Here is a 22,381-nt window from a genome sequence, read left to right as displayed (position 1 = left end):
CCACACTACCTGTGGCACAAATCTCTCCAAAGGGGTGTGGAGGCTACTGGAGTGTTCAAGAGAAGACTGGATGAGACACTTAGTGCCATGGTCTAGTTGATTGGATAGGTTGGGCTGGATGAGCTTGGAGGTCTCTTCCAGCCTGGTTGATTCTGTGATTCTACAAAAGTGAAGTGATGTCTGCATGCAGATGTGCAACCAGTCAGCACATAAACCTTGAGCAAGGTTTGCTAGAGAAACCAAGCTACAGAACTACTCTTGTCATTAATGGCATTAATTAAGAAGGACACAGAGCTGCTGGAGTAAGTCCAGAGGAGGCCACAAAGATGATCCAGGGGCTGGAGCACCTCTGCTGTGAGGACAGGCTGAGGGAGCTGGGGGTGTGCAGCCTGGAGAAAGTAAGATTTCAAGGGGACCTTAGAGCTGCCTTCCAGTGCCTGAAAGGATCTTGCAAGAAGGCTGCAGAGGGACTTTTCCTATGGGTGTCTGGAGACAGGGCAAGGGGGAATAGTTTGAAGTTGAGGGAGAGCAGGGTTAGACCTGAACTGAGGAAAATGTTCTTCGTTGTGAGGGTGGTGGGACTCTGGAATAGGTTGTCTGGGAAGGCTGTGGACTTTTGAGCAGGGCTTATTTTGCCAGGACGAGGGGTGATAGTTTGAACCAAAAGAGGGAGATTTAATAATGAGTGATTCAAATAGGCTGTGCCATGTCTCCTGCCAGAAGGGGCCTTACCAGCAGAGTCTGCTGCCTGTTATTCCGGTCTGAGTTGCAGGGAGCTCAGTTTGGTTTGTGAGGTCTGACGTTCCCACAGGCTAGCTCAGAGGAGTTAGAGAAGGAATTACGGAGAAATTAGATCAGTTTCGTTTAAGCAGTACTTGAAGTGCCCCATAGGCTTGCCCATTTTGTCTTTACAAGCTTGCTTTCATCCCTTATCTCTGCTGCAAGCTCGTCCCCACACACATCATTAAATGTTGAGTAATTACAGCAGGGAGGCCTGCGGGAGGACAAGCACTGCTTCTCCTGGTGGCTGGAAGAGGACTTGGACATTTCTTGAATCAGTCCTTTTTATTCAGATTGCCTGTTCCAGTGGCTTTTGTTGTATTCAACCAGGATATGGCAACTTCAGCGAGGGGAAAATGGCAGGGTAGAACTGATGTGACACCTGTAAGCTGGTCAGGAAATACCCTGCGTTTGGAACGTTTCATGTCAAACGTTAGAGCAGCAGTGGCAGCTTCCTGGTTTTCCATGCAAAGAGAAGTAATGGGGAGCTGCTGACTGAAGAAGGCTGCCAGCTCCTTTCAGTCACGTATTTGGTACTACAAAGGTGGCATTATTAAAGGCAGACAAAAAAGCCTCTTAATCATGCAGCCAAACTGAGCTCTAGGAGCTGAAAAACGCTTCCCTTGTGCACTCCTAAACCTCGCTAAGAACTAACTGCTGTCCCTATTTGCAGGCTTTTCTGCAGCATTTTGGCTGAAAACAGATAAGAGATTCTATCCCTCTGAGCACTTAAATCTGGGACTCAGGAACTTTCCCCACTGCTGCTGCCAGACATCCTGACCTTCCTTCAGAGCAGATGGCAAAACAACAGCAAAACAGCACTGCATTTGGTGCCTAAACCTGCAGATTGTCACTGTAGATAGTGGCTGGCATAAAAATCTGATGGTTCTGCTTACAGCAAAAATCTGGTGCTGCAGAACTTGCTTTTGTTGTATCACCGGCACTACCCTTAGTAGCTGAATACCTGTGGGCACGTAGCAGGTAAGTGCTGAATACTTGTGCAAGGAACAGGACAGTTTGCACAGCTTGAAGGTGTCTTGGGATCAAACCTCTGCCATGTGATGTTGGTGAAACTGTGCAGGCTATCGTGGGAAACAAAGAAAGTGTTGGACACAGAATGCTCCCAGCCCCTGCTGTGCTTGTGTGTGCAGCACACCTCTCCCCGCACGTGTGTACACTGCGTGCACACCTGCACACACCCTTAAGTGAAGTGATTTGGTGTCACCTGGAGTAAAAGACTTCCCTCACAGGGCTGTTTCTCAAGCCTGCTTATCGAATTTGTCTGTCTCTTGCAAGCTGTAACTAGCTCTGTAAAGAAATGCATCCCTGTGCCAGTCTCCAGGAGCACATCCAGTTTTGCTACAAAGAGCTGTGTTGTACTGCTGTACACTAAGTGCAAACTGAGGGCCAGATGCTGCACCTTCAAGAGGCAGAGCAAAAGTGATTTTTAAGACGTTGCTTTAATCTCAGAGATTTAAATGCAACAGTTGGCTTAATCTCTAGTATACGTTTTCAGTATTTTCCTTCAGTTTAGTATTTTGGGTCAGTATAAAATCTGTGACTCTAACACTAACTCTCTTGCTTTCTTCCCTGTTCCTTCTGCTCTTGCTGGGAGCCGCTGTGGACATCAAAGAAATGAGTTAACAGGCACATTGCAGCTTAGAAATTCTATACCTGGCCAAAATGAAGGGAAGAGTCCTTCCTTCTCATTCTGCTTGCGCTTCTGTGGTGCCCCTAAAGGATGGAAGCAGAAGGTAGGTGACTCCCTGAGATTTCCAGCTGTGGCTTTACAGGTGAAAGGTACAAAGAACGAGTCAGTGCCAAGTTCCTCGATGGCTTTTGTGGTAAGGGCAGCAGTTCAATGCACTGAAACTGCCAAGCCAATTTCACCTTGCTAGACTTGGGATTTCTGTGGAGCAATGTTAGTGACTGCTGCAAGTTTTAGGCATTGTCATTTCAACTTGTTTAAGGGACAAATAGAAGCTCTAAGTTCATTTGGCTTTCAAGAGGATCTGACCTGTATTTGGAGCACTGATTGCTTGTACATAGCACAGGAAAGAAAGAAGTGACCAATACTCCCCCAGCTGTCTGTGCAGAAGCTTAATTGGCTTGTGGCAGCTCAGCTCACAGGTCCAAGCTAGAACCTGTTCCTGAGTCAATATTTCTGTTGACTCTTTGAAATGCAAGCTACAATGCAAACAGACGGGATGGCCAAAGGGTCTTCCGTGTGAGTTTTGTTCAGAAGCACAAGGAGTTTAGCTTTGAAATAAATTGTTTGCCCTGCTTGTTACAGCACAGATGAGCAATGCCAGCTCTGCTGGCTCTTCACAATAATAGCTTGTGAACTATTGTTCCCCTTATATCTCACACGTGGCTCTCAGTCTTTTCCTAAAGGCTGCTTTGTTATTTTGACTTTATTTAAGGATTAACTTAAGATAACGACAAAGCCTTTGCAGCTTTTGTCCATCTTCCTAGAAATAAAGACTCTTAACCAAGAGCAGGGAGAGGGCTACCTTTCATCTCTTTTGCTCTTGGAGTTTTTTCTCTGGCAAGCTACATGCCATGTAATCTTGTTTTCAGCAGCTAGATTGTAAATGGCTCTTTATTTAATAACTGCCAGCATTAAGGAACTGTACTTTGCCAAAGGTTCCAGAAATACCTCTGTACAAAGGAACAAGGCGTTGAGGCAAACAGAAAAAGACACAAAGAAAACAGGAGTGACTAGGAGTTTTATCTGACACAACATAGGGACAAATCTTCTGTTGGCAGATGAGTCAGAAGACTACACATGAAGACCTTCATAGCAACTGAGGACATGCTTAAAATCCTGTAAGATCCCTGAACTCAGAGGAGTTACCCATGGAGATGGGTCAGGAAGCACAACCTGCTCCTGTGAATCACAGAGCCATAGAATGGTCTGGGTTGGAAGGGGACCTCCAGAGCTCATCCAGTCCAACCCCCCTGCAGGCAGCAGGGACATCCTCCACTAGAGCAGCTTGCTCAAAGCCTTGTCCAGCCTAACCTTGATCATCTCTAGGGATGTGGCCTCAGCTACCTCCCTGGGCAACCTACTCCAGTGTTCCATCAGCCTCATGGTGAAGAACTTAGAGCAGGCAATACAGACTGTGGTGTTTGTGCTCATAAATGACCACTCAAGGGGTGTGTGGTGGGAGTCCATTTTCACTGTTACCTCTGCTGTCAACACTGCTGTCTCCACGGGATGCCTTTTTGCTGTGACTTTCTGAACACACAAAGCCAAGCCTCATCTGGGACTTGGCACCCATGTCTTTGGGACACAGAAAGCCATGTTACACCTTGTAATTAATGTAATTAATTATGGTGGCATCAGTTACCAGTGGAAGTGTGCTCAGCAGTAGCTATTGAAGCTGCATTTGTCTTGCTCTTTTTTAGCAATAGATGTTGTTTTTTCTAGAAGGGATGCAGAAATTGGCCACTTGGGTTGAGCAGTCAGGATGACTCCTGTGAGCAAGGCAGTGCAGGGGCAGCTCCTGATGCTGCTGGTGTCCTGCCTTCTCCGTGAGGCACTGTGGCTTCTCCTCATTGTGCCCCTTGCCCAGGTTGTTTGCTGCACACTCTGGCTTTGTGGATTTGCAGGGACTTTTGCTCAAAGTCATGGCTTTTCTTCAGAAGCTAAAGATGAGACCACTTGCAGCTCTCCTGCTGTCTGCTGACAGGCACATGGCCAAACAGCAGAGCAGTGTTCACTCAGTGGATCAGGGCTGCTTCTGAAGGGTGAGGACAGAGTGGCACAGAGGTGAGCAGGGAAGTATTTAGCTTCAAAATACACTACAATGATTTTGCAGAAGAGAAGCACCACTTACTATGTATCCATTATACTTCTTAGTATTGATTTCACGCTGGCTTGAGCACTCTTCCCAGAGGGTCTGGATTTTTCCTCAGGCAAAAGTAGAGCTGCTTTGTCTGAAACATTGTCTGTTTTCCATGAAGGTTCTCTTCTGACTCTGATTGCTTTTAAATGTCACTCTGCTGCTTAAGGCAGAGTAGGTGGTCTGAGCTGAATGTTTACTTTTATGTGGCTTATACCTATACTTATTTTCCATGTCAGCTCCTGACCTAGTAACCTCCTCCTTCTCAAAATGCCACAGATGAAATTTAGTTTGCAATGGCTTGGTTGCTTAGGGAGAGTTGTTATTAATCAGAACAGGAAAATAATATTGGGAAATGAAATTTCTTTGCTAGCAGTTAATATAACGTAGCTATTGACAGGCAATATCAGCTGAGCCTTAGCAGGTCACCTTGAAACTGGAGATGTTTTTTGGCAAAGCATACTACTGCCATTGCAGATTTCCATAGACGTAGATTTTTTTCTCTCTTGCTGTTTTCTTGATGAGTTCGTTTTGAGGCTGTGGTGTTTTTCAGTCAGCATCTCAGCCAATTCATGTTAGCAAATTAATACTTTCAGCAAACACTGTGAAGACAGTGGGGAATTATAGAATGGTAAAAGCACATCCAAGTCCTGTCCAGAAGTCTGTGATCCACCAACAGCATTAGTTACATTTTCATTTGCCTACAAGCTGAAGCTGCTTGCACAGAAAAATCATTTTGCCTTGCTTACACAATGTGCTTTGGAACAAATACCTTACCAGTATTATTACCTTCACATACACAGGTGTTTTCAGTTCAGCATGCATCTGCATAGCCATGACTGCTGCATACAACTGCGTGCAGGTGATGTGAGTGTAGTGAAAGGTGTGTAATCACTTGAAATCTAGTCCGTTCAGGTTGAAAAATAGCCTTAAGTGCTATTTGAGTTCTCTTTATTTTTAAATGCTTTTATCTACTACAGTATGAAGGACTAATAATAGAGGATCCTGAGCACACAGAAACCCTGGTCCACTTTGCTTAGTGCCTACTCTAAAACCACTTGAAGTGATAGGAGCCTTTGCATAGCAAAGTGGGGGAAGAAAGAGCTTTTTTTTTTCCCCTCCCTCCCTTGAACTCTTCACAGGATCAGTATTATTTCACATGCAAATCCTTTTTATGCTAGGCAGACTATTTTTAGGGCTCATTATATGCATTATTAAAATAATACAATATTTTTTTTCTCTTAACAGGTCTAAAACCATTCTAAAAGCTGAAGCCTGCATTTTAAAATGATCTGCATAGAAACCAGCTCCTCTCCTCTCCTCTCTTGGGGTCTTGTGCAGTGAGTAGGTGAAAGGCTCCGTGTCTGTGGAGCTCACTCACAGGCCAGTGCATGCATACACAACTGAATTCTCTTTTCTTGGTGATTGATTTTTCACATGTCCTGCGAGATTGCCATGGTTCTGAAGCTCTAGGCTCCAGCCTTGCAAACACAGTCACTTCTCTCCAGACGACCAGTTTCAATTAGGACAGCAAAGCTTGGGCTGCTCACTTGAAAGCAACGAAGCTGGTAACAGCTTATTTCCATGGACAGACACAGTCCTACAAACAAACAGTGCTGTTTCTCACTGTATCCAGCATGCCAGCCCAGATTCACCTCATGCTGGCTTAGCCATCTCCCTGCAGCTCCAGTGGCAGGAGCCTGGCTGCCCTAGGCTCCCTCTGCAGTCAGTGAGAAGAGACAAGCATCTTGAGCAGTGATTCATGGACCACACCAAAGATCTGAATCACTCCCATGGAGTGGCTCTCTTGCTCCACTGATTACAGAGGCAGCCAAGGGTAAATTGGTTCATGATGTAGGTGGTCAGCCACGTGGAATGTATCCAAACCTGTTCTACTTAGGCAGGAGCTGCATTATCACAGTTCTTGAATGCAGACAGTTTCTTCTTCCAATATTGTTTATAACTGTGTCACATGAATCTGGCCTTTCCTAAAAGCATTCTTTTTTAGCAAAATGTGTAGCCAAATAAGTCACAGCCCTATTGCCCTGAACTGGCTTCACTGTTAGGTAAATACCCATCACTATAGTTCCAAAAAACCTGAAATCAGAATGCTCACTCAGTGTAGACTGCATTTGCATTGGGTGTCAGGGGTGCATTTCACTCCAGATAGAAATAAATTGTACTTTGCTTTAGAAATTCTTTTTAGCTCAAGGGGATTTCTGCTGCTGTATATCCATACACAAAAAAAGCACAACAGCTGCAAAAAGTCTGAACTGCAAATTGCACAACTGAAGCTGCAACCCTCTTTGAGTTCAGAGGATTTGTACTCGAGTGGGTAGATATGGTTTGGGTTGCTGGAATAGCAACCAAATAGCAGCTAAATATGGGAAACAATGATGGTCTGGACAGAGGTATGATTCCCATTAAAATAAATAATGGCAGTTCATCTGGTCTCTCAAAACTTTTCTGCATGTCTTCAGTTTTCTGTGTCTCATGGAGATTTTCCTTCCTGTCAGATGCAGGCAGTCCAGCTCAAACCCCTCTGAAATTTTGGAGCGGCCAGTTCCATTTGATTGACAGCTGCCTAGATCTAAGCTAGACTCATGTGGACCCACACTGTTTAAGTGACAGGTCGATGGGAAGAACTGTGTCAAGGCATGGTTTTGAGAAGTCATGGCTTCTGTTGCCGAAGGGCTGACACATTTACTAGTGCACTTATCTTTATAAAAGGGTATAACCATTAATTACCACCATCCTCTTCTCTATAGGCCACCTTCCAGCCTTTTCCCCTCTGATTCCTTCTCCCTCAGGCAAAGTGTCTCTTCGGTCTAGCTATCTCTGGAGACATTCATTATAGTAACAGAATAGTCCAGGTCATCTACTGACAAAAGAATAATCAGTGCTGGTGGCAAAAATTCTCTTCTTTCATCTGTTCATTTCGGTATGAAATGCCTGAAATGAGCTCAAAGTGCATTTTACTGATAGGCCATTAAGTCATCTGTAAAGCACAGGGAGTAAATAAGGTACCGGTGGCTCAACTCGGAAGGGAAGAAAAATGTGTAGGCAAGCTTGGATTGTTTTCAGTGGAGGTTTTGTGCTGGCATAGGGCTGCTTGGAGGCTCACAAAGGAGATCTCAGTGCGAATGACCCACAAAGCACTCTGTAGGCAGAGAAAGCAGCGGATGTAGCCCCGTGCTGCCGAGAAGAGACGGGGGAGAGCTTTGGTGCTTTGCCTTCTGGTGAGCGGCTGGCAGCAGGTGTTTGTCCTCAGTGCCGCACTGCCGGCAGCTCGCCGCGGCCGGACCCCGGCACCTCGCCCTGCAAAGCTGGCTGGCAGGAAGAGCTTGCTGTTTCGCTCAGCTTGGATAAACATTAGGATCTAATTTATCATGTGACAGGAAAGGAAAGCTGACTTTTTACTTTGCGGGTTTTTTTTCCTTTCTTTTTTTCCCCTCCCCTTCCCTCCCCTCCCTGTTTTTAACAGCTTTTGTCTGAATTTCATCATGTGGTGTGGAGGTGCGGAGCGGAGAGATCTTTAACCTGGGTCTCTGAACTGAGTACTTTGCTGTCAGCTGATGGGAGCTGATGAAAGGGCAGGGCTTTTTCCGGACGTGTCTGCCAGTGTTAGGTCTCACTGAATAACGTGGTCAGGGAGCCAGAACTCTCGCTGAACCTAGAAGAGGCATCCTACTCCTCTAGTCACAAAGACCTGAGCTGCTAGTGATCTTCATGTTGTACAGCCTGTTTTGGGTTACATGCCCAGGAGGAAGGGAAAAGGAAATGTTTTTCCTTGTACTACAAAATAAATAGGAATGCTGAGAAGGTTTATTGGTACGTGCAGAACCTGGGGGTTCTCTGGCTTTATTGTTTTGCATTATGTGCAACACAGAGCACTGTGCAAACATCTGACTGTTCAGTCCTGTTTGTGGCACTTAAAGCCCTGATCCACTTTGAGCTGTGGTGGACTGCACAAAAGGACAGCAAGAGGGTTTCTAGGTCAGGCCTTTCAGGTCATTTTGAGCCACCTCAGAAATTCTGCTGTATGGTCTGAGCACTGTAGCCTTTGCAAAGCAAGGTGCCTAATTAAGGTGTTTGCAGTGTGTCATGTGGGAGGCATGTTCCTTAAGTAGGATATGCTGGATTCAAGTTTCCTCTTGGACTAGGCCACCCTTTGGGGCATGAATAAATGCCTGGCTCTTTATACATGAGGAGATGTGACTCCTTTATTTACAGCAGACATTTATATGCTGTGGGAAACCTGTTCCCACCTGAGGCTGAAACCCTTTTCTCCAGAGAGTGTCAAACCACTGCAATTTCCCTCTCTCCTCTGAAACTTGTATGGTGATACACAAGTTAAAGGTGGCAAAGATAAAGGTGACAACTCCTTGAGGCTGAGGAGGGCCTGCAGCTTCTCCCGCCTGCCTCTTAGACGGGAAGTCCAAATACAGATGCAAGGAGCTAAGAAAGCTGAACACAAGAGTATCTGTCTGTACCTTGATAACAAACTGTGAAGACTAACTTGGAGTTGATTCATATTTGTTCTCAATTTCAGAACTGTGTGGTAGGTTTTTGCTTTCATGATGAAGTATGATTGTCATGGGTAGGGCTATTTTTGTTTGTTTGTTTTAACCATTTAAGGATGAAACAAAACTTAGTTTCAAACAAAGAACAACCACATTGCAACTCATCCCTGACTGAGAGAAGACGTAATGGCATCTTTTGGGGATCTCAGTGAATACTGAGGTTCACTTTTTCGTTTATTCTACATGCCCTGGCTCTGAAATAAGTTAGTCTGACTTGATGTATTGCAAGGGTATCAATTCTCTGCCTGTTACGGTGTTTAACATTTTGCTTTTACATTCACAAAGTCTCCTGTTAAACTCCAATCCAATGGGACCAGATTCTTTCTACTAACATTGTTAGTTCTCATTTGTTATGTGTGATGAGTTGAAGTGAAATTGTGTTTGCTTGTGCAGCCCTAAGTTCCAGTTTATTTTCAGCCTTGTTTTGGTTTTGCTTGAGCACATTATTGACAGCTCATTAGAATGAAGTCTTCTTCACCCACAGAAATGGTATAGCAAAAGTAGTCAAGATGAAAGGTGAAGATTTTGCTTTTTCTGGCATTTTCTGTCTGTGTGGATTCTGACCTGAAAAGACTTCCTCAGCTTGCAACATCATGTAGGCAGAGCCAGGTCAAACAGTTTCAGCACAGACAAACTCTTTGTCCCAAAGGATGAGGACAAATTAATAAGCACTGTCCTATCATTACTTCAGCACCCTCACCACCACAACTGACACACGTGGGAAGTATTTGCAGGGAACAAATATCCAGATGTCGGTGTCAGAAGGACACCAAGTCTGCAATGAAGGCTTGGTGCTCTGCAATGACCCTGCCACAGGGAAATCCTCAGCCTTGGGAGCCCATTGCCTGTGCTAGCTCTCATGTTCAGCTCTCTGCCGCTGTGCCGAAGCTCTTCACTGCTTGCCAGTTAGTGGCAACAGGATAATTGCCTCAGATACTTGGAAGTACTTTGGGATGTGTAGTTTGGGTGACTTCAATTTCTTTTCCAAAGGATGTTCTGGTACCAATCTTACAAAACATTGCTTTACAAACAAAATTCCGACTTCTGAAACAATTTCTGGAATCACTGAAGCAGCTGCTGCGTGGAAACGTTGGCTAGGATAAAATTCCATGCTCTGTTTTGGCAGTGGGAAAATGTCACTTTTCTAGTATTAAAGAAGCCTAAGAAACACCTGATCACAATCAATTGGTGGTGGCTTCCCTTAGTGTACTTTAAACATGATGCCTGCACATCTCACTTCAAATTGCGTCATGTTCAGGCACAGCAGTTCAGCTGCAGGTCTCCATTTGGTAACTGATGGGGAAAATAGCAATTTCTTCAGACTCCTCTAGCAGTTTGTCTGTAAAATCTGTTTTTGCACCCCTCTAAATGAGTAGGTCCTGCCTTTCTGTGCTTCAAAAAGATTGTTTTTCTGCAAGTGTAAGCATGAAATCTATAAACTGTACAAAGTTGTGCCAGGGGAGGTCTAGGCTGGATGTTAGGAGGAAGTTGTTGCCAGAGAGAGTGATTGGCATTGGAATGGGCTGCCCAGGGAGGTGGTGGAGTCACCGTCCCTGGAGGTGTTCAAGACAAGCCTGGATGAGGCACTTAGTGCCATGGTGTGGTTGATTGGCCAGGGCTGGGTGCTAAGTTGGGCTGGCTGAGTTTGGAGGTCTCTTCCAACCTGCTTGATTCTATTCTATTCCATAGCTGTCACTTTGGTATTAGACTTGCAGTGTAAGTAGCAAAATTAACAATAGCAGTGAAAAAAACCCTAGTATTCCAAAATATTACTATACATTTATCTTAAATATGAATGAGAGGAATTATTTGTTTGTTTTTTTCTCTTCTTTTTTTTCCTTTTTTTCCCCCCCTAATGCTTTTCAAAGAATCACTTAAGTGGTATAAAATTGACTTATTTACCTTCCTGAACATGGCATTAAAAAGGAGGGAAAAAATACTCTAAAATCCTAGTCTGAGAGGTAAGGAAATACCATTTCTCCTCTTCTGCCAATACATTTTCCTCCTTAGAAAACTGGATTTGTGCATACCAAGAGTTTTTTAACTGTGGTTCACTTCTCAACAAGTGGCCAAGCTGGTCAAGAGTGAACAGTCAGGACGAAAAGCTCTATCAACGTGAGTGGGAAATGTGGATGTGTTGTTTTGGAAAGCGCTTGCACAGGGGAGGGGAAAAAAAAGTAGCCAAACCCAGTTTCCTGTGGAGCATAACCTGCGCTGCTGAACTGAACCCGTGTCGGCCTCGGCAAGGCTTCAGGCAGCAGTCGGGCGAGGTGTGAGCTGTGGGGGCAGGTGGCACTGCGCTGCTCCAGTTGTTCTCTGCAGCCTGCAGACCCGCGCAGGCACTGGCTCCTCCGTAGTGGCCACGAAGCCATTCGCTACACCGCTCGATGGCTTTGAGCCATCGCCCCGACCTCTACCAGCCGCAGAGCTTCAGCACACGGCTTACCACCGTCCCCCGAAGCTTTGGATGCGCCCTACAAGGGGGCAGGTGAAGGGCACAGGCGTCAGCATAAGGCCACGGGAACAGGTCAAAGGTGGAGGGGCAAGCTGAGGCAAGGGGAGCAGGCTGAGGAGATGAGAACAAGCCGAAGGGATAGGAGCAGGCTGGAGTGATGGGAGGGGGTTGAGGTGACGGCAGCAGACTTAAGTAAAGGGCACAGATTGACGCGTTGGGAGCAGGCTGAGGTGATGATGGGCACAGATTGAGGCATTGTGAGTGGGCTGAGGTGATGGGAGCAGGCTGAAGGATCCGGGCAGGGCACAGCTGCTGTTGGCAGGTGCGGGCGGAGCGGGCTGACAGGGCTGTGCCGTGACACGCAGGTCCTGGGAAGGAAGGACTGCGATTGCAGGGCGACTCTGGCACGTACCGCGGTGACTACTCCAACCCTGCCTGCTTGCACAGCCCTCAGTGAGCACACCTCCTACCCTGCGGCTCTGCTCCGCGGCCGTGGCAGTCCTCCTTTCGGGCGGACGGCCGTGGGCGGCGGGAGTATCGCTTGCAGGGGCAGGGAACGGGCGCGCACTGGGTCTCAGCCCGGCCCCAGGCGCACGGTGGGTCTCGAACCCGCGGACCCAGGCCGCTGAGGAAGGAGGCAGGAGCGGCCGAGCCTCCCCGCGCGGTGCATTGTGGGTCCGACGCTGATTTATGCGGGAGCCGCAGAGGCCGCCGGGAGAAGCGGGAGGTGGCGGCGCTCGGGGCTGGCGCTCGGGGCTGGCTCTCGGTGCTGGCTCTCGGTGCTGGCGCTCGGGGCTGGCGCTCGGGGCTGGCTCTCGGTGCTGGCGCTCGGGGCTGGCGCGGCGGCGGGCGGCAGGTCGGGGGCCGGTGGTGGTGATCAGGGCTCTCCGAACACGCAGGGCCTTTGCCGCCCTCTAACGCCGCGGCGCCGCCGCTGGGTCCGGGCCGCTACGGGACGCAGCGGCTCTTACCCGGCCTCAGCCGGCCCCTCGCCGGCCACCACAGACGTGGAGGCGGCGGCGGGCGGAGCCGGGCCCGGCCCGGAGGGACGCGAGTCCTCCCACCGCCGGGGAACCAGTCCCGCTGTCTGGTAGGGGCCGGAGGGAGGGCTGGGGCCTCCGCATCAGGGCTTGATCCTGAGAGGCTGCGCTGAGCCCGGGCTGGCTGTGCGCGGGCTGCCGCGGCTGCGGGGCCACGCTCCCGGCGCCGCCGGGGCCTCCGACGGGGAGCGAGGGAGGTCCATCCCGACGGTCTCCCGTGAAGGGAGAAGCAGAAGGTAGGAGGGAAAGCAGAAAAGCCCCATCTCTTCGGCCAGCAGCTTTGTGTGTCGGGCCCTGCCGCGGGGAAGAGGAGCGGCGAGAGCTGCCGGCGAGCTACCGGTGTCCCCGTCTCTCTTCGGGGCCTTCCTCCCGTGCCTGTGCTTCCCGGGCGCTGCCTCCATTCTCAGCGTGTTTCTTTCACCCTCTTTGGGTCGGATATCTCGGTTTCGGAGCGTCGTCGGTGGGACCAGCCGGACTGGACACGAGTGGAGGAGTGACGCGGAGGAAACAACAGGTCTCCTTCTCCTCGCCTTCCAAAGCCATACCTGCGAGCGCCTCGCTTGTGGGATTATAAATGTTTGAACTAAAGCCCAGGAAACTGAAAGGAGAACCTCCCGTTGGAATTAACGCAAGAGAAAAGGAGGGAGACTTTTCCAAATCCTTTACGAGAAGGCTTGTGTCGTTTTCCCATGCTGTTTGTACTCTGTTTAATAATGCGATCGTGACCTGAGTGGAATTTACGAGCGATGAACTGTTGAAGCTTGTTGCACCGCCGCATCAAGCTACTTTTTTCCCCCTCTTTTGTTTTTTCCCCTCAGCACATGATTGCCCCATCCCAGCTGTTGCAGGACCAATGGGCCACTAATAGAGGGATGGGAAGCTGAGAGGGTTTGTTTTTACATTCTTCTGTGCTGGGGACTTGGCTAGTTAGCTGAAGCTGCTGCTGCCGCTTTTTACTGGGTCTGCTCTTTTCTCGCAGGTTTGTTTGTTTTCGCGTGCACGGGGTGTTTCAATTAAACAGACATTAGACTGGAGCTGAGTGGATGGCTTGCAATCCGGAAGGTTTGGGAGGATAACAAAAACCGACTAAAACCAGAGAAGAATTAGTGCTGCAGGAAACCTGGGGCCTATTTTCCGAGCCTTTTCATTTGATTGAGCAAGGTAAATAACGTAGTGGTGTTGAAAATACAGGGCTTATGGTAGCCATGGATGAAAATGTTACAAAGCACTTCAGGCTGTTCCAAGTCTTTCAAGGGATTGAGACGTCCCACAGGAAGACTCAGAATAAGCTTAAAACATTCATATCCGAGTAAAATTTAAGGCTGAGAACAAACTTGGTGGTCCCTGCAAGGCCAAGAGAACTTATTATTGCTTTGCTTTGGGTTCTTGTAGGTTTTTGATGCTACGAGAGGCTGGCTGAGGAGCTTCAGAAGCCTTAGTAGTTCAGTTGGGAGTGTGCAGTAATTGTGTTGGTGATTTTGTTGTTGTTGTTTGCTTTTTCGTGCTGTTTAAAGACTTGATGCTTTAGCCTCTTGTAAGGATCTGTTAGGGTCTCCTGAAAGTCCTCCCAGTTTAACAGTAGTGCAGTACTGATTTGCTTTGCTAACTGTATTCATACTCTCCCTTTAATTATTTTTGTTTACCTCTACTTTTGTTATCCACAGACACAGCTGCTACTACTGCCTCATGAATTTTTTACCTTTTTATCTCTCTTTATTGTGTGTATGTCCTGAATTGGCCTCTTTGGATTTACCACTAATTTACATGCTTCACTTCTGCCATAGGCTTTCTGCAGCCAGCATGAGCTTGCAATACAGTTTTAGATGCTATCTTTCTATGTTTTAAGCATTGGAAGAAGCGGATCATGAGTCTCAAAACATGCAGTGTCATCAGTTACTGGTTTAAAAGTATGATTTTTGGTGGCGTGCTGCCTGCTGGGTCTTTGGGGTTTTTTTAAGATCTCAGCAGCAGTTTGCTCCTAACAAAAACATAAATCCATCAAAATGAGATCATGATTTGAAACACAGCTGTAAAAATCTGGTTTTGCAAGAAGTCACAAGAGTTTCTTTAAGAAGTAATGTCTTCATTAAATTGATTGTATACCTTTTCTTCTGCAGTCTTAATGAAACAGTGGCAAACAGCTAAGGTGTTGTCAGCCTTTGCTGATGCTATCATTGGGAAAGCTCAGTTGGCATTATGGGTAGTAGCCAAAATTCCTTCACTTACTCAGTTTAAATTTGTTCAACTTGAATTTACGGTCTTTGTTCTGTCTTTGTTTCAAGATGATGTGTGAGGTGATGCCAACCATCAGTGAGGCAGAGATTCCCTCTGGGGGAAATGGAGGCCATGGTTCAGGTTCCCCATTACAGTCAGATGCTGATTCCCATTTTGAGCAGTTGATGGTGTCCATGTTGGAAGAAAGGGATCGCCTTCTGGAAACACTCAGAGAAACTCAGGAGACACTAGCACTGACCCAGGGCAAGCTACATGAAGTTGGGCATGAGAGAGATTCCTTGCAGAGACAGCTCAATACTGCACTTCCACAGGTATGAACATTTTAAAAGTAGGGTTGTCTTTTGTGTCCTTTGTGTTTTGCTGGCTTTTTGTATCGTTCGTTTACTCAGGAGCCAGATTATGTTGGTGAAGACAGATCTGTCTTGGTACTTTCCTGAAGTATCTGTCGATGCTTGCTGACTGTAAGAAAGGTATGAAAGCAAGGAACATCAACTCTCCCCTCCAGCACACTTTCCCAGTTTCTGGTGTTTCTTTGGCTTAGCCTGAGTGCAAAGTTGTATTTATAGCCTTTTGTTCAACATAACCTGATGGACTTTCTTCTGTCGCCAATACTTCTTTGATGTTGTTTCTGACTGCTCGATTGAGTCCCATTCTTCAGAGTTACTGCGGACCATTCTGGTACCATTATGGACTTTGCCTTAAACTTGAACAGCTAAAGACTGCTGCCTCATGAATCCATGCTGAGTTGTTGTGGCAGTGTGGAAGTTGGAGTGTGTTGCCAACTCATTTAGTCGCTTTTGGAGAGTGGATTTGGCTGGGGTTTTTAGTGGGGTCATCCTGAGAGAGTTGCAGCGATGGAGTACCAATGTTAGTGACCTCTGCAGGGTCCTGACATACAAACTGTAATGCTGGATGTGTTACGGTGGCAGTCCTGTGTAGGTGGGAAAGGTGCTTTGACTATGGAACTTCTTCGGGTTTGTCCATCCTGGCTGAAATTTGCACACTTGGCAGAGTGTTTGGTTGTGGGCAAAAGAGAGGGAGCTTTCAGGTGAAAATTAACTGTTGATAGCCCTGTGCTCCGTAGCATGGGCAGTTGTTGTCCATGATGTCATGATGGTCTTATGCCTGAATACATTATTCCAAGAATCCTTGGTATTTTGCAAAATGTTGACATGTCCTTAAATCCTGTAGATGCTGTCTATAGCCTCTAGAACAGTGCTTTTATGCCCTTCTGCTTGCACTGCCCTCATTACAAAGTAGTCGCTGACTTTCGGTTGTGGTAATGGGTGCTGGCAGCTGGTAAGGGACAGAAACCAGAAAGTAATGTTCACCTAGTTGTGTTACAGTGGTGTGATGGAAATGGGAAAGAAGTTCCACCCTTTGCTGTTAAATTATTTGCTGCAGGCAGAAGTCATTCTTTGTTTTCTTTTTTGTTGCAGTAATTGTGGCTTCTCTGTAGCCACCGTTTCAGGCCTGCTCCACTACTGGATGCTGTTAATGTCTGCTACATCCAATTTGTGGCTCGCTGGAATCACACCAGCTCTAAACTCTACTGTTCCTCTCTTCCCTTTCCAGTTCTCAACTTCCCTTCCTAAGTCTAGTGACTTACATGTAAACTTTTATCATGTCTTCAAGATTAATGCAGTTCCAACCCCAATTCCTGTTTTCAGGAATGCCATGCTGTAGGGTTTGATGTGCAGTCTGCAGGAAAGCAGATCCTGTGGTTCAACCAAGAGAAATCTTAGTGAGATCCTACAGAAATACACAACAGGGTATGTTTTCTTGTAGATTGCTGTTGGCATGGTGTGAAGCTGTGCCACTGCTGCCCTCACCAGTGCTTAAGCTCACATGGCTCTGGGAGGTGATCACTGAAGGCACTTTCAAGAGTCAAAAATATTTTCTGTTCTCAATACCTTCAGAAATAACAACATGGCTTTGACAAGGTTTTGTTGTGGTGAGTAGTCAGTTGCTTTATGGGTGTAAGTTCCTGGATGGGTGAAACTAAGTGTTCCCTCGGACAGCTTTGTGGTGGCCTTAATACTTGGAACTGGTCAAACCTTTTTTTGTTAATAATTTCAAGCTGAGCATTCTTTTGAACTGCTGTCTCAAATGAGCCATTGTTTAGCTGTGTGTTTCAAGGAGGGGTAGAAGCATGGGAACTTCACATTTACTGGCAACCGTGTTAGATCGTTTTCAGAAAGAAGGGCTTCAGTAGTGTACACCTTAAGTTCTTTTCATCATAGTAGCCGTTTTCAATTTAGAAGGATGTGAAGGTCAGTTTAGTGGTACAAGCACTAACACAACTGCATGAATTACTAAGTCACTGTGTAACCAGTTTGTTAGTCCTCCCTCCGGCTTGGCATGTAGCTTGTGACATGTCTTCGTCGCTGATTTAGGAGCACTTAGGCAGCACTGAATTGTTCGTGTGTACACTTTTCCTGTTTGGGGCATTTAGCTGAATCAGCCAGTTAGGCTGCTCTGGTGGCCGATGGAAACTCCCTGTACAAAAGAAGGAATGCCAAACTGATTGCTGCTGTACTCCAGCTACTCCTGTTTATGTATTGAAGACACCGAATTTCCCATGGCATCCCTGTGCTGAATTCCTTACTGCCCGAGATGCCATGTGTGAGGAGGAGGCTCCTACTGGTGTGTGTATAGCTGCAAAACAGCAAATTGGTTCTTTTGTCTTTGCACGTCTTGCAGATTGCAAAAGCAAATGCAGCTTGTTCTGCACCAGTGATCTGCACTCCTTAAGTGGCAGAGAAGGAGATTTTTCTGGCGTACTTGCAGTGTGGTGGTCAGCAGCTAATGTGAAGGCAGCAGTTCTAGCTCACATAAACCTGAAGCAGCTGTTTGGAGTACAGAGTTGTGTCACGAATGTCTGGTGCAGAGTGAACATTCCTACATAGATGTGCTCTGTTACGTAAACACAGAGTAAAACTGACAAGTTTTTCTGATGTGGACAGTTGGAAATGAAATACATCGACATTGTCTGATAACATAACTGGATTCTTGGCAAGGCTTCTTGTTTTCTGGGAGTTACCTTCTATTACACATTACCCTAGTCAAACTGTACTCTGACCTTGGGAGATGAACTTGAGATCAAATGGCTGTGCAAGAACTTAATTTTTATTTTTCCTAGATTTTTTTTTACACAAAAAAAATGTAAGGGAAATGTTTACTTTGAGAGTGGAGGGAACTTTTTAATGTAAACATGCTCAGTTATGATCTAATTACAGTCTTAGTGCACTTAATTATGCACTCTATATGCCTTCTGGAGCATATTCTGCAGAGTTCAAGGCTTGTGTGCTGAAATGTTAGCAGTTAGTCTGTGAAATGTGCCGGACACTGCTACATCTAAGAGCTAGACTTTGAGGTTAAGGTCAGCAAGGTCCCAGTGATGACTGGTTCTTGCTGTTAAGGCATTGCAGGCTGGGCTTTGTTTTTCTGGTAGGACTTTCACATAGATGTTTCTGTGAATGAGATGCTTGCTTTGGGTAGCAAAAACTGCAGTTTAATTTACAGACACTGACACCTGGCAAAAGTAAAAGCACACTTTATGAATTCAGATTTTAGCAAGATGATAATTTTAATATACGTTAAGGGTCATATAACCTGTTGTACAAATATTATGTGCTACAGTGATGCTCTTAACTAGAATCCATCTTGATCTTACACTTCCGAGCTTTTGGTCCTCAATTTATCATGCCTTTGTTTTCATTCCTATCCCAGGTAAGTAAAAGAAGTTACAAGTTCCTTCTGTTTTTGCAGTGATCCTCTACAGAGTTTCTGTATTCAGCACTGTATATATAGGGGCAGAGGAGAACTTTATCAGAGGCTGTGTGTAACGAAGAGCACTTTACTGCAGTGTGGAGTTCTAAAGCTGCCTGTAATTTTGGTTTGGCTTCAGCTTTACTGGGCTGCCCATCATAGCAGAGTGAGTCCACAGCAGGCCATCTTCACTTGCTTTCTGTTGGTAAGAAATAGCTCATCACTGGTGCACAGTTCAGTTAAAAAGAGCGTGTTTGGATTCGTTAAAGTCAGCTTTGTCTCTACGGCCTTCTCCCTTAGACAGTCTCAGAAATGCTGTTTGCACTAGGTGATCCTTGTGGTCCCTTCCAACCCTGACTGATTCTGTGATGTCATGCAGCTGAAAAATACTTAAACCCTTGGATCCAAAGACTGGCCTGGCATTGTTTTGTAGTGACAAACCTAAGGATTTAGTTGCCATTTTGATAATGGTGTTGTTTGGATTTCCTCCGGACAACTTTTCAATAATACAGGATGTCATAGATGTAGAAATAAGGTTTTGAATTGTACACGACTTGGAGAACACAGTTGGCAGAAAGTACATTAAGTGAAGGGCTTGCCAAGCTTTGCAGCAGCCGAATTTTCCTTCTGTTTGCAGTACTGTTCAATACTGCTCAGCCTCGAGGTGACACAGCTGATCCTTCTCACTGCAGCAAGATGTGGTGCTGTATTCTAAACAAAACCCCTTCATCTCAACAGGCAGCCGTGTGTCCAGAAATGAGAGATGCAGAAGGATTTCAGCTGTGCAGATGTATGTCAGAGCAGACATGTCCTCTGTTTCTCTCACCCCATTGCTGCAGCCAAGAGGAGCCTGACTCCCACTACTCTGTTTTCAGACGACTGTAGTTTTAACCTTGCCTGTGTTGAGTTTCAGTTGCTGCATCTTACTTGGCTCTTACTGTTAGTTTTTGTCCTTATCTACGCTAGTATTCCAGATCCTTCACTGACTGGATCAGTAACCCTAATGCCTGTGCCTAAGGCACAGAAGCAGGCAACTTTTGTCTCAAGCGTTCACACTATGGAGTTACCTGAAAGTATGCTCTGTGATGGGGCAAAAAGAGGAGTAGCTGCATTTGAATAATTGTGGAGCATACTGAGAACCAGCTCTCTAGCATTTGTCTGACTTACTCCTTTCTCATTTAAATATGTTTGGGTGAGTCTGTTTATTGAGACCTCCCATCCCTCCACAGCAGAATCTCCTTGCTTGTTAGCAACTTGCTGTTGGTTCTGTGCATTTAATTGAGGCCAGCTTGATTCTAAATGGACATTTTAGCTAAGTTAAATTTAGAATTGGTTTTGAGGGTGGTTGTTTTTTGTATTTGAGGATGTTACAGTGCCCCATCATTCCCTTTTATTAAAGGTTTTATGGAAACTGAATCCACTGTTTTCATTTTCCTGAGTTTATTTGCAGGGAGAACGCTTTGAAGACTACACAGCAATGTGTTTTGTTTGTTTTTAATAGTGGATGTGGCCCTGAAAGATGAGCTGGTGATTATTTTTCCTACTGTTGAGTTTCTATGTACAAATGTCTGATAATGGTCTTCATGTTTGGTGTTCTGTCGTCCAGCTTGCGGCTGACACAGGCAGTGTGTGAGCTCCGGGGCAAAGAGCTGAAATCAAACCAGGCTGATCTAAAGTTTTGTGGTCCATTTAGAACCAGGTGGACTTCACATCTCTGACCTCCTTGGAGCCTCTTGTACAACATGAGTGTTCGTTTTGATATTCTGAGAATTGTTCCTGTGCTTTTGCTCTGCTCTTGTTGGGAGTTGTGACTCCCAGCTACTGTAAAGACGTTAGGATTCAGTGCAACTACATAGCTGTGGTGTTCCAAACAGAACAACCCTCTGGGGTTTTTAATTTTTCAAAGATGAATATTAATGAAAATGTCCACTTCTCCTCCCCTCCTGTTTTAACATTGGCCTGTGACTTTGGTTTCTCCTTTCTGGTGTTTAGTCAGGAGAGGCGGGTGTTGGCTGCATGCTCTGTAGGATTTGATCTTAGAATTAAGAATGCACCTTTGTTTGCATTTGATATGCTTAGTTAACAATATCAGCAGCAGAGTGGGATCTTTGGAGAAAACGTTTTGGGTGTCTGTCAGTCATGCTGGGGTTTGCTCTTTGTAAAGCAGCACTGTGTCCCACCACTCACTCAATATATTTCACATTCCAAATTAACTTTGCTTTTTTTGTTTCCCCTGCTTTAAAGGCATATGATAGAGGTCTTGGTGTAAGCTGCTTTCAGAATTTTAGGCAGCTTTAGTCACTGTAAGTCTGTAAGGCTGACTGGTGTCTGTTGACATATATCAGAAAATACTTACCATAATCTCTTGCACATATGGGTCTGAAGCTGCGAACACTGAGAAGGGATCAGTGTATGTTGTGCCTGTCAGGTAGTCTGAGTGTCCACAACTTTCCAGCTCTTTTTCTGTCAGCCTGCCTGTGGACTCCCTGAGCATAAATGGGGAAATGTGTGGCAAGTGCTGCCAGGAAAAATGTTTTTCCTTTCTCCAGGCCAAAGGAGGGATTATTATTTTGCTGTCAAGTGGAGCGAGGGTTTTATTCAAGTTGACTTTTGCACAGGAGTGCACGGAAATGCTTTTCTTTTTCTTTCTGTAGATGTTGTGAGCTGGACGCATCTGTGGGTTGCTTGAAATCCTCACTCTCCTGGTTTGTGTGCTCCAAATTGGAGGAATACTGTGATTGCAAGACTTGTCAACGCTCAGTTTCTGCTGTGTTGTTTTCCTTTAGGATCTCTGTATCTCTGTAAATTGATGTGTATTGGTGATTAACCTGGGTTTTGCCTATGACCCTTAGCTGTTTCAGTCTTCGCCTTGGGTTTCAAATAAGCTCTACTGGAAGTCAGCTCCTCTTGTCCCCATAAGCATGGCAAGGCTTTGTGGCCTGTTCCCACTGTGGCTGAAGCCCTAACATTTTTAAGAAGAAAAGCTTTGTTGCTTAATCTTCTCTCCTGTTGCTCCACAGTGGCTAGCCTTGAACTTTGCTGATGTGTTTCTGTTGGTGTCTGCCTAGGATATGGTTCTTCGTGAGAGGTTTTTCAGGAGATCTTTTGGGGAATATCATTTTGGTTGCCTCTGAAATATGAAATGATTTCAGATGCATGAGAATAAAACCTCAATCTTTCCTGTAGCTCCTCTGTTCTATGTAGATATTTGGAAATGGTGTTTTGTTTTAGAACTTCTATGAAGTGCTCTGAGATTGGTCCATGAAAAATTCCTTCATTCCCCACATTAGGCACATCTGGATATTGCAGGGCAGATCTCCAGCAAGGACCATTGTTTGTAGGGCTATGGGGAAAAAGCTTGAGAGAGGTTATATGCACATCCTTCTGCTCTTTGGAGGAGAGAAAAAGCCTTCCACTTGGAAAAAAGCAAGTATGCTCTGTCCGTGATAGGAAAGGGGCAGCTTTGACCTTTATGTTTTAGTTTTTTCTTTCCCTCTTCCCTGAAGAAACAGCAGCCTGTCTTTGGGTGTGTGCTGATAGTACATGGGAGAGTTTGGGATCCAGTTCTGGCTCACATTTAATTGCCTAGAAATACTTTGAGCTGCAGTGCTTGCTTTGTTTTTAACCTTGCTTCTTGTATTTATACAGAATGGGTTTGGTTCTGTTCAG

General features: G+C 45.9%; 1 protein-coding gene and 1 long non-coding RNA gene across 14 annotated transcripts in view; both read left to right on the top strand.

Moving 5' to 3' along the window:
• Nucleotides 1–176: 176 nt before the first annotated feature.
• Nucleotides 177–7,089, top strand: LOC135186293 (uncharacterized). The gene is made up of 2 exons (XR_010306810.1): nucleotides 177–2,534; nucleotides 5,877–7,089. It is a non-coding gene; the product is annotated as an uncharacterized LOC135186293 (long non-coding RNA).
• Nucleotides 7,090–12,466: 5,377 nt separating this feature from the next.
• Nucleotides 12,467–22,381, top strand: part of PPFIA1 (PTPRF interacting protein alpha 1) — a 54,232-nt gene continuing 44,317 nt past the window's right edge. For 11 of the 13 annotated variants that reach the window (XM_064163013.1, XM_064163015.1, XM_064163014.1 and 8 more), the window contains exons 1-2: nucleotides 12,467–13,867; nucleotides 14,989–15,252. In XM_064163013.1, the coding sequence (XP_064019083.1) occupies nucleotides 14,989–15,252 (264 nt within the window). In that variant the 5' untranslated portion in view covers nucleotides 12,467–13,867. The remainder of the gene's footprint in view (nucleotides 13,868–14,988; nucleotides 15,253–22,381) is intronic. The other 2 variants (XM_064163002.1, XM_064163001.1) reach the window with 2 other exon arrangements.

Source organism: Pogoniulus pusillus, chromosome 24 (genome assembly GCF_015220805.1).
Source record: "Pogoniulus pusillus isolate bPogPus1 chromosome 24, bPogPus1.pri, whole genome shotgun sequence".
Taxonomy (NCBI): Eukaryota; Metazoa; Chordata; class Aves; order Piciformes; family Lybiidae; genus Pogoniulus; species Pogoniulus pusillus.
Note: the sequence above shows the minus strand (reverse complement) of the source record. Positions and strands in the feature narration are given on the sequence as shown.